The 12,020-nt window shown below is 35.9% G+C and overlaps 1 protein-coding gene across 1 annotated transcript in view; it reads left to right on the top strand.

The window, feature by feature from the left end:
• LOC123548663 (CCR4-NOT transcription complex subunit 1-like) overlaps positions 1-12,020 on the top strand; it is a 43,066-nt gene that overhangs the window by 25,651 nt on the left and 5,395 nt on the right. Inside the window, exons 26-38 of the mRNA XM_053546249.1 lie at positions 498-797; positions 2,664-2,804; positions 4,612-4,767; positions 5,243-5,383; positions 6,020-6,241; positions 6,810-7,004; positions 7,673-7,818; positions 8,312-8,519; positions 8,805-8,872; positions 9,359-9,599; positions 9,737-9,973; positions 10,430-10,593; positions 11,390-11,507. Coding sequence (XP_053402224.1) covers positions 498-797; positions 2,664-2,804; positions 4,612-4,767; positions 5,243-5,383; positions 6,020-6,241; positions 6,810-7,004; positions 7,673-7,818; positions 8,312-8,519; positions 8,805-8,872; positions 9,359-9,599; positions 9,737-9,973; positions 10,430-10,593; positions 11,390-11,507 — 2,337 coding nt within the window. The remainder of the gene's footprint in view (positions 1-497; positions 798-2,663; positions 2,805-4,611; positions 4,768-5,242; positions 5,384-6,019; positions 6,242-6,809; positions 7,005-7,672; positions 7,819-8,311; positions 8,520-8,804; positions 8,873-9,358; positions 9,600-9,736; positions 9,974-10,429; positions 10,594-11,389; positions 11,508-12,020) is intronic.

Raw genomic sequence — 12,020 nt, 5'->3', positions numbered from 1 at the left:
TCGCACACCCACTATGTTGGTTTTCCCATGGCACGGCTCATTTATTGAAGAAGGTGTTCTTTCCTGTTGTACTTAGAGTTTGTTGTGAATATAAAACATTGATGGAACTTTCTTGGCTGATCTTTAGGTAGGGAGATTTGATAATAGTATTTTATTGCTACTGAAAATAAGTTTCTCTGTATTATAAGTGTTAGTCTGTAAAATTTAGTGAATGAGTAGGATTCCTTTAATTTGAGCTTTAGAATTGTAAATCCACTATATGTGTCAACACAAAATGCTTAGGTTATGGCATTAACCATTTTTTTTTTTGCCAACTTTCATGTTATAGTTACCTTCTTAGATTGTTAGATGTTGTATTGATCTGCAAAGTAGATGTGAAAACAAGTACATATGTAGTATAAAAGACAAATTGTTTCTGTTGTTAGTGTGGTTATCTAAACATTCCAGCATTTTGTGTGTGATGCAGTCTTGTAGATTTATGAAGTATTGTTTTTTAGGAATTGAAGCCATGCAATTACCTGAAAGATACATCAAAGCTTAGTACATACGAGCCACAGCTGTCGATTAACAAACAGATCATACCTATACCAGTAGCACAGCCAACAGGCACTCCTCAACCAGAGACAGTAGGCGTGGCCTTGACGAACGTCACACCCACTGTGACAACAGCAAGTATAACTACAACAACAACACCAGGATCTACACCAAGTCTGCCGCCACAGCCACAGTTTGCCTTTGATGATATTAATGTGACATCTCTGGCTGGTCTCGCACCACACATAGTCATTAATGATCAGGTATGAACCTCAGAATTATTATTGCTGTCTTAGGTAATGTACTTTGTGGAGAGAGCTTTCTCATTACCAGTCCAAAATATGGTAGATATTTTACCAAAGGAATTAGGTTTCTGCCTATGTTTCATCTATTTGCACTATTCTATAGATAATGCCTGGGCCATTTCTTAGCAGATTTAATTAGTTTGAAACTGGGTCAAATGGGGTCGAAAACTAGGTCAGTAGGCCAGATCAAAGGAAAATCTTGTTAACACTCTAGTCCATGGTTTAAGTTTGAAACTCATGAGAATTGGTCAGAATGTTTGTCTTCATGACCTCTACGTCAAGTTTGAATCTGGGTCATGTGGGATCAAAACAAGGTCACCCAGTCAAATCAAAGGTAACCCAATCTTTATGAAACTTAGAATGTTTGTATAGATGATCTCTAGGCCAAGTCATTCTAGAGTCCACGGTTTAAGTTTGAAACTCATGAGAATTGGTCAGAATGTTTGTCTTGATGACCTCAAGGTCAAGTTCGAATCTGGGTTCAAAAACTAGGTCACCCGGTCAAATCAAAGGAAAATCTTGTTAACACTCTAGAGGCAACAGTTGTGACCCAGTCTTTATGAAACTTGGTTAGAATGTTATTCTTAATGATCTCTATGTCAAGTTTGAAACTGGGTCATGTGGGGTCAAAAACTAGGTCAGTAGGCCAGATCAACTCTGGTGAGTGATATAGGGCCATCATGGCCCTCTTGTTTAAATTTTACCAAGATAAAAACCATTGATGTGAATATCCATTTTTTTAGGTACATCATTTCCCATGCAATGATTATTGTTTCAATACAAAATTCTTAAAAAAATTTGTTTTCAAAAATTCAAGCCGACGCTTTACATCTAACCTGCTGATGTTTTTTGTGCTATATCTTGAATGAAGGCAGGAGGAGGTTAATTGTTAATACTGATTCACCACTTTGGTATGAACAGTACTTTTCACTCGAATAAAAATGAAAATAAACTGAAAACTAGAAATACATATTCAAATCGATCCATCGATGAAAGTTATTTTTACGTAGTTAATACTTCTTAACAAGCAGCTTACATGTTCTTTTACCATGGATACCAAATAATTGTGTATTAATGCCAATTAATTGCTTGGTTAATCAACAATTTCTTTACAAAACGTTGTTTTTGCACTTGCACATGTTGACAGTTCAACGCAAAGTGTCAAAGACGTAACCACGGCGCTAATTGGCCGAATACAAAAACATCTGTTGTAACGGATAATATGATTCGCTTTCACACTTATCGCGAAAATCTCACAAGTACCTGAAGTAGGCGGAGCTTAAATTATGCCATCGGCATGTGTAAGTGTATTCAACACTCATTTTCACATAGTGCAAATTGTCAACATAATATAGTGCAAATTGTCAACAATCTGATTAGCGGTATTTAGCGAGTGTGGATCAAAAAAATCGGGCGACTTGAATTTCGCTTTGAGATTACATTTGAGCGAAGTTTGAAGCTCCAAAGTAACTATTTCGCCTAAGCCGTCAACTTGGGAGAGCCCAGCATGCTCTGTATCTCTCTATCGGACATACAATCCGACGCCCCGACTCTCCAAGTCGGACCGTCCAATCTTTTGTCGGACGGGATTTCGCCATGACTGTATAACCTCTAATTAAGACACACCAGAGAAGTGAACACCTGTACAATGAAAGATGTTTTCTTTCCAAATAGATTAATTTCTTAGATAACGTCTCCAGTACAACTAACACACTGTTCTTTTCCCAGCAGCAGTTGCTCTCTAGATATTTTGCATATTAAATTGTTTGATATTTAATGATGTAAGAAGAAATTCATTTACAATATCTCTTTACACATTATCAGATTGCGGTATTCCAAGCCAATCCTCAGCTGAAGCAGTACGTACGAGCCTCACTGGAGAGAGCTGTACAAGAGTTACTTCCGCCTGTTGTGGAAAGGTCTATAAAGATAGCTCTGACAACATGTGAACAAATCATGAAGAAGGTAATGTAGCAGTTTTAAACAGTGATACTTTCCTTAGATATACTAATTGTGAGACATCTGAAGGTTGGAAGTTCCACTGAAGTGCATGCTTGTGCTTGAAGGAGTAGCATCATAGAAAAATGGTGAAATACTAAATAAGGTTAACTTAACACTTTAAAATATTTCAGTACTTAGTTTTTTTGTGTGTTTGAACCATTTATTTTTGAAAGAATATTTTTATTACCAGAAAAAAGGCTTTGTCCAAAGATGCAGCTAAAATATCTTGAGTAAAAAATTTCAACTGAATATCCTGGTAATGTAATCAACGTGTTTAGATGTTTTAGATTTGTTTTTGTTAGCTCACCTGTCGCGTAGTGACAAGGTGAGCTTTTGTGGTCGTACGTACGTCGTCCATCCGTCCACAATTTCTTGTGAACACGATAGAGACCACAATTTGAAATTGATTTTAATCAAACTTTCACACATCTTGTATTGGCATAATATCTCAATTCCTTTAGAAAACTGGCCAGATCCCATCATGGGTTCCAGAGTTATGGCCCCTTAAAGGGCCAAAATTTGCTATTTTGGCTTGTGAACACGATAGAGACCACATTTTGCAATCAACTTTAATTAAATTTGCACCCAACCTGTATTGGCATAATATCTCAGTTCCTTTCGAAAACTGGCCAGATCCCATCATGGGTTCCAGGGTTGTGGCCCCTTAAAGGGCCAAAATTTGCTATTTTGGCTTTTGCAGCCATATAGATTATTTATGGTTTGATTTGATACAAACTTTCAAAATATATTTAACAACAATAGATCTTGGATTCCATGATGAATCCATCAGATCCAATCATATGTTCCGGAGTTACGGCCCCTGTTTGACCCCTGAATGAGCCAAAATTCGTTTTACCTTGTGAACACGATAGAAGTGACATTTTGCATTTGATTTTAACCACACTTACACACAACTTAAGTCACAATAAGATCTAGGTTCCTTTCGAAAACCGGCTAGATTCCATCATGGGTTCTAGAGTTACTGCCCCTGAAAGAGGCAAAATTTTCTATTTTGGCCCGTTCAGCCATATAGAGGTTTCATTTTTGCTTTCATTTGATACAAACTTGCACAGAATTTTTACCTTGATGATCTCTAGGCTAAGTTTGAAACTGGGTCATGTGGGGTCAAAAACTAGGTCACTAGGTCAAATCAAAGGGAAAGCTTGTTAACACCCTAGTTGTCACATTTATGACCCTATCTTCATGAAACTTGGTCAGAATGTTTATCTTGATGATTCCTAGACCAAGTTTGAAACTGGGTCATGTGGGGTCAAAAACTATAAGGTCACCCGCTCAAATCAAAGGAAAAGCTTGTTAGCACTCTTGAGGCCATATGTATGACCCTATCTTCATGAAGCTTGGTCAGAATGTTTATCTTGATGATTCCTAGACCAAGTTCGAAACTGGGTCATGTGGGGTCAAAAACTAGGTCACCCGCTCAAATCAAAGGAAAAGCTTGTTAACACCCTAGAGGCCATATCTAAGATCCTAAATTCATGAAATTTGGTAAGAGTGTTTATCTTGATGATTCCTAGGCCAAGTTCGAAACTGGGTCATGTGGGGTCAAAAACTAGGTCACCACTCAAATCAAAGGAAAAGCTTGTTAACACTGTAGAGGCCACATTTATGACCCTATTTTCATGAAACTTGGTCAGAATGTTTATCTTGATGATTCCAAGGCCAAGTTTAACAGGTGAGTGATATAGGGTCATCTTGACCCTCTTGTTTAAATACAGTGTAAATTTATTGATTAACATTGGTTTGATTATAGGATTTTGCACTGGATCCAGATGAAAACAGGATGAGGGCTGCTGCACATCATATGGTACGCAGTATGACATCAGGATTGGCGCTGTACACATGCCGGGAACCATTGTATATCGCTATCTCAACCAACCTGAAAAGTGCATTCATGGCAACATTAAGAGTAAGTTTTAAAACTCTGCATTCAAAGATGGAATGAAAATATTTAGTTATTTCATACATTCACACTTTGATATAAATGAAAATCTTACATTAAAAAACAACAAAAAGTAATTCAAAGTTGTGTCAAGTATAGATTTTAAAAAAGTATGCAACTCCAAGACTTTGGTGTGTTGAGGTGATAATATAAAATATGAAATTATTCCGTTTGTACATGTATTTACTATGAACTTATTTAACCCTGAATTAAAATTTTTGACCATGATATCATATTTATATGACAGGCAAGGACATATACTGGATAAAAATGCAGCATAACAGAAAAGTTTAATGACATCATGTATATATGTAAACAATGATGCTAGATGTTGGTATTTGTTCATGGTTGAAAGCTTTCCAAGCTAGACAAGTTATCCACTAATTTAAGTAAATGAAGTTTTACTCTGATATGTAAAATTACTGTTCACATCTTACAACAGGGTGCCACCCAGCAACAGAAGGATATGATAGAGCAAGCAGCACAGCTTATAGCTCAAGACAACACAGAGCTCGCCTCAGCTTTTATACAGAAAACAGCCGTGGAGAGAGCTATACCAGAGATGGACAAAAGACTTGCTACTGTAAGATTTGTTACAAGTTCAGAATTCAAATTCACAACTTTTATGTATATACTTTAGTATGTAAACACAGTATAACAGTGAATCTGCTTGTCTTTCTACTTACCACAAGCCTTTTCAAGCTTTGATCACACTATAAAGAGAATGTTATGGATTAATTTTGTGTGCAGTCATGCTTTTAACTCATCATTAAAATCTGTCATGTGTTCTGAATAAACACTGATCAGACCAAAGGTGAAAGGTTGCGAAAACTAGTTGGACGGATGCAGTTTCAGAAAAACAGGGTTTGCACTGAGCTCCATCTCTGCTCTAATAAATGTCCTGAATTTGAAAAGATGTAAAATCCTTTATCATAAGGGTTGGGTAAAACTTGTCTGAAAAATTATTGTCTCTTTGCTAGTAAAAGATTATGGTTTTATTGTCCTTATGAACGTTTGACTTGTGTATTTTGAATGAGTACTTCGAATCTCTAAATCCACTCATGCTTAAATCCACTCATGCTTAAATCAACATGCTTACAGAAGTACATGTATTTAGAAAAACTAACACAAACCCTTACAACAGCAACATTTGGCAAATAAGTACAAACCATGCTTCTAGCATATCGTTTTGAAATTTGAATCTCACACAATTTTACAGGACTTTGATGCGAGGAAAGCAGCAAGGGAGAAGGGTATCAGATACTGTGAGCCTGTTGTATTAACCTACCAAGCAGAAAGAATGCCTGAACAGATCCGGCTCAAAGTTGGCGGGGAGACACCACAACAGATTGCAGTATATGAAGAGTTTGCCAGGAACATACCAGGATTCCTACCACTGTCTGAACCTGCACTGCCTGCTGGAGTGGCAAAACCCATGCCAGTAAGTAGTAAAAACATTTTTGTCTGAAACAGATCTGTCTTTGGCAGAATGGTTGTGGATGTTGATTTTTGTTCACTTGCTCCTCCAAGCTGTAGCTTGAAACTCAACTGGGATGTTGAATTCTTTCCTAGTAGGAAGCTGACCAGTCTGCTTACAGAAGAATGATGGTTCTACCCTGGTGCCTGCTCGTGCTTGAAATAATGTCTGTGTCAGCACCAGCAGTGGCACCTTGGGCCTTTGTTGACTATTTTACGTTGAATGTCACTTTTATGTTTTGTCAGTGTCTTTGAAATTTACAGAATAAATAAATGTCACTTTGTTGAAATAACTTTTATCTATTTGAAATGTGATCGGTTGTGTATTGTCTCTGCAATCACCAATGCTCAGCAGTCAATAGTTGAAAAATGTTATCTTCTGCATGGTAGGTAATGCATGCGTATATTGATTAATTACCTTAATGTAGACAAACTATGGCGTTGTAATTTTTACTGTATTTTACAGCTGTTCTGGTGTACATGTGTAATAGTGGAAGATTTGTGTTATCTTTTATAATACTCTTCTATTACAGTCCTATGGTGGAACACCTGAAGAAATCATGGTTATCTATGAGAAGATAGCTCGTGAGATAGAACAGCATCTCCAGCACCTGAGCAACATGCCTCCCAGTAACCCATTTATTGTAGGTATCAGTAGTTTGATGGAATCAATCATGATGGCCAGAAGTTCCAGAGATATTGCATCTGCTGTAGCTTTACTTCAAAAGGTATGTTTGTAATTATCTAGCCATTTTGTAAACGGTTGATGTTCAATACTAGGTGCTTGCCGATTTCTGAATAATGTCCATATGTTTACTTTAAAATTGTGTCTTGGGTCCTCTGTTGATTATTCAGTTTTGTGAGATGTTAACTTTGGGAACATACAAATTAGAACAATGTCATCCATCAGACCTTTCACACAGTCTGGGGCCAAACCTGATTTATTTTTTTCATTTATTTAGTGGATGTGTGTTGAGTAAATTAGTAATTACCTCTGGAGTTGATTTTGGCTGATATTCTTTTCCTACATGTAATCATTGAATATCCCAGTAACAGCATAAAATAAAAGCTTTTAAGAACAAATAAGTAAAGTTATTTAACCCTGTTTGAAATCTGTCCTGTAATATGAGTCTAATTTTCAAAATTTACACCTGTTTATAAATGGCAGTAGACCAGCCTTTCATGGAAGACATTATTTGCTGGTGCCTTTTATGAAGAGTTAACAGCAAATGCTGTTAATTGACAGAAATCCTCAGTTAATTTTGTAAGCAAACCTGTAAATTTCAACAAAAAGTGCCAGAAGTTCTACATTGGAACCACAGTAGACTTACGGTATGTGGAATGAAATGAATCAACTAGAAAAATATTTCATATAATTATATAATTCATGTTTCAGGCTGTAGAGGGTTTGTTAGATCATTACACAATGACACAGGATCATGAACTGATGATCAGGTTCCGAGAATGTCATCTACTGGTCCTCAAAGGTATACAAGATGGTCGAGCGTTTGGTCCACAGTGGACAAATAGACAAGTCACCAGGTATGTAGTTTCTCGATTGTGTTTGGCATTAACTGTCAGCTTTATAATGAAAAATACTTACTTGGATTTTGCAAGGTTTGAATTCATGGGTTGGGGATTTTAACACTTGAACACCTGGTCAGTGTAACCACAATACTGGCTATCAGGATACAAAATTATCCAGGTGATAGCACTGGGTGATATCTAAAACTAGTACTGTATCTAGCCGTATCAACTTGTGCTGGATGCTGAAGAGGTAAATTTAATGCCTGCACTTGGTTTGGCTCAAAATGGATGGAAACATCTATTCCAGGTGGATACTTTATGGACTTTACATATTAAACAAGAAACCTTTTCCTTTGCCATAATGCCTCTGTCACTAAAAATATTTGAAAAAAAAAGTTCTAAGAGAGAGAGAATTCAGTGTTAGACATAGAAATAATAGTTGAATTTATGCTGTGATAGTAATATTTTACTGCTACGAAGTTTTTAAATGAAAGCATTATTTTTTCAGATGCTTGATAGATTCTCGTGAAGATCACAGATATAATATAGAAGCGGTAGATTTGTTGATCCGCAGCGGTCTCGTAAACATGGCACAGTATGATATATTTCTAGTGCAGTTGATGGAGAATGGTCTAAATATGATTGCAATTACATTCGCCATGCAGCTGGTACAGAGATATTGTGTAGATGATAAGATAAACAGTCATGTTACAGAGGTAATTATTTGTTTTATAGTTTTATATCGATAAAATTAATGTGGCACAGTACCATATATTTCTAATTAAGAAGATGCAGGTTGCATTTACCTGTATTGTGCAGCTAGTACAGAGGTAGAGTAAATGTTTCAGACTGGTTAACATGGTGCAGTTTGATACATACAACTGATTATATAATTGATGAAGTATTAAAACTGTCAGAATACACACATAATACAATTAAAAAACATGACAACAAATTTGTGTTTTTTGTAAAAGTGAAATTATATCTTTTTCGTATTTCAGTCTGACTTGGTTAATACAATAGAGACCCTCAATCTGATTGCAGCAAAGTCAAGGGAACCTCCAGCAGGGTACATATTCTTACTTTTCAAGTTTTGATTGTTTAACTGTTGTAGAATACTAGTCATTTAAATTCATTGAGAGAAAAATGTTGTGGTTTTGGTCAAGACAGAGCTATTAAATGACAACATTGTGGATAAATACAGTCATAAAATTTACAAAAATTAGTCTCCCTGTTGATAAAATGATTTTGTAGCAGTACTGGTAGGGTAAAGTTTAATCATACCCAAGGGTCCTTCATGACTGAGTGGTTAAAGTCGCTGACTTCAAATCAGTTGCCCCTTATTTGCAGGTAAGAAACTCTTTCATGTGAGGATGTCTTCAGGTTTGCAAATAGTAGGTCTGCGGCTCTATCCAGGTGCAGGCATATGCCTGAAATGATACTTGGAAGGGTACCAGGTGCCTTCCACTACTGTTAAAAGCTGGAAAGTGGCCGTATAACCTGAACATTCTGTGTGCTTGACAAACAGACAAAATCATAGTTTGATATTTTTCAGCCTTGAGAACCTTCTACAGAACTTGCGACAGAGTTCTGGAGGTGACTATAGCGTGCTAGACCGAGCTCCAGTAGCTCCCAATTCCATGATGCAGTCTGGGATAACCCAGGCACGAGAGATAGACGATCCACCAGGACTACACGAGAAAACAGAATACCTTCTGAGGGAATGGGTCAACATGTACCATTCACCAGCTGCTGGTAGAGACAGTACCAAGGCTTTCTCAGCATTTGTGCAGCAGGTATGGTAATTTCATTGAAATAAAATGAGAAAAATTTCTCAATCGATAATTTTGCATGTAGTTTAATAAAAAAAATATTGCTTGAAGTTTGAATTTAAATTAATGTTTATGTTACTTACAATGCGTATATATTCCAGATGCACCAGCAAGGTATACTGAAGACGGATGATCTTATCACGAGATTTTTCCGACTGTGTACAGAGATGTGTGTAGATCTGTGTTACAGAGCCTTGAGTGAACAAACACATAGCCCCACTCTGATACGAGCTAAATGCTTCCACACCCTTGATGCTTTTGTTAGGTTGATAGCTCTACTTGTAAAACATTCGGGGGATAATGCAAATACGGTCACAAAGATAAACTTACTTAACAAGGTATTTATTTGTTTTTATGCAAATTAAAACCTACACTGATCTACTAGACTCGCAAAAACATTATGATAAGGTTAATTTTGTGGTTTGGGCTGCCATGACGTTTCATGGGGGTATGGGTATACATGTATTGATTTAACATTTTGAAAAAAAAAGAATGGAAATTTTACTTGTTCATCAGAATTTATTTGATTGGATCCAGTCAATCATAAAATCCATGAATTTTCAAAACTAATCCCCTATGAATATTAATGATTTCACAGTATTTGTTTTCCACCTCTTTGTGGGATGTTGTCAGTTACACAGTTTGGTTAATAGTGGTAAAATGTCCAGTAACAATTATTAAGGACTTTCACATGTAACAAAAATACAGTTGAAAACAACATTAAACCCAACAAAATAACTAGAAACTGTTTTGGCAATAAAATTATTGTTAAAGTTACCTTACTGTTTGTGTAGGTGCTTGGTATAGTAGCTGGTGTGCTGCTACAGGATCATGAAGTACGCCAGACTGAGTTCCAACAACTACCCTATCACCGTATCTTCATCATGCTATTTATAGAATTGAACGCACCAGAACATATCCTAGAGAACATTAACTTCCAAGTGCTAACTGCCTTTTGGTAAGTCGTAAATTTTGCTGGTTTGGGTTGTAAAATGACATTTGAATAGTGCATGCACAATCTGTGAAAAATTTGTATTTTGAAGTAAACATTTTAGAATCTACTATTGTTGTGTTTTCTCTATTGAGGTATAGAGTTTAGGTTGCCGATCATGCACTGCTCTTAGTTTGACCCTAGCTGATTGTGTGGAAGCCATCCATATGTCAACAGTTTTGTTAGGATAATGCTAAGAGACTTTAAGATAGTACTAGGAAACTGAGATTTATTTAAAGAGATTTTGAGATTCAAAGTAAATCAGTTTTGAGACTAAACTAAAATAGCTCTTATTAAAGTAGTGGATTAGTAATGACATTTAACATTTTTTGTTTATGTATTTTTCATACGAAATTTTGGCTTTAAGTATAAAGCCCTTTGCTTGTATGAGTCACATTGGCTTAAGGATGCCTGAATAGCATACAAGAAACTGAAACTATCTTAAATTCCAAGGGATCGTGTGTTCTATTTCGAGATAACTGAAATTCGACTTAAGCAGATATTTTGTGCATGTGTTTTCAAGACAGTATTTGAAAAATATCTTTGAGATAGCTGAAATTTGGAGATAAGCAATTTCGAGATACCGAGTTTCAGCTGTACATGATTACCCAGAAAGTGGCGTTTGTTGTTACAGGTGTACTACATTGATGTCTTTAATAGTTAAAAAAATGATTCTTCTTTATTTATTCTTGAGCCAGATAGAGGCAGATACTAATTGGAGGTACAGAGAATATCATGTAATTAATCTTTTTAATGTTTTCAGCAATACATTCCACATATTGCGTCCTGCAAAGGCACCTGGATTTGCTTACGCCTGGTTAGAGTTGATCTCACATCGGGTATTTATTGGTAGAATGTTGGCCCTCACACCACAACAAAAGGTTAGCATGCTGTGGAAAAAACAAAACAGATGTATTAAACAGTTACAGAGTGACGTAGTATCTAACTGTTAAAGGGACAGACCTCAAGATTAAAATCAGAATAGTGTAGTTTTCAAATTACTTGATGAATTCAGAATAATAAATTATATTTTATTAAATAGATATCTTAAGCGCGATATTAAGTACAGTTTGTATTAAAAACTAAATTTCTCTATATTGCATCAGATTTTTACTATGTAACTCTACTAGTTATATGTTTTATTTGATTGCCGTAGTACAAGTACAATTGTGATTGCCATGATATACATGTGACATGCAATTTCAGTTGTCAGCTGCTCCGAATACATTACAATTAACATTATGCAAAATTTTCTGAAAATGAGAAAATACAATCTAAATGTACGATAAATTGATATAATTTGGGAAAATTTAGAGAGTACTTTTTGTAATAAAGCTGATTTTATAAATGCCAGAGTTGCATGGCCCTCACAGCATTTTGATGTTTGTAAGTTG

This window comes from Mercenaria mercenaria, chromosome 6, assembly GCF_021730395.1.
Source record: "Mercenaria mercenaria strain notata chromosome 6, MADL_Memer_1, whole genome shotgun sequence".
Classification (NCBI taxonomy): domain Eukaryota; kingdom Metazoa; phylum Mollusca; class Bivalvia; order Venerida; family Veneridae; genus Mercenaria; species Mercenaria mercenaria.
This window is presented reverse-complemented; position numbering and strand designations above follow the sequence as displayed.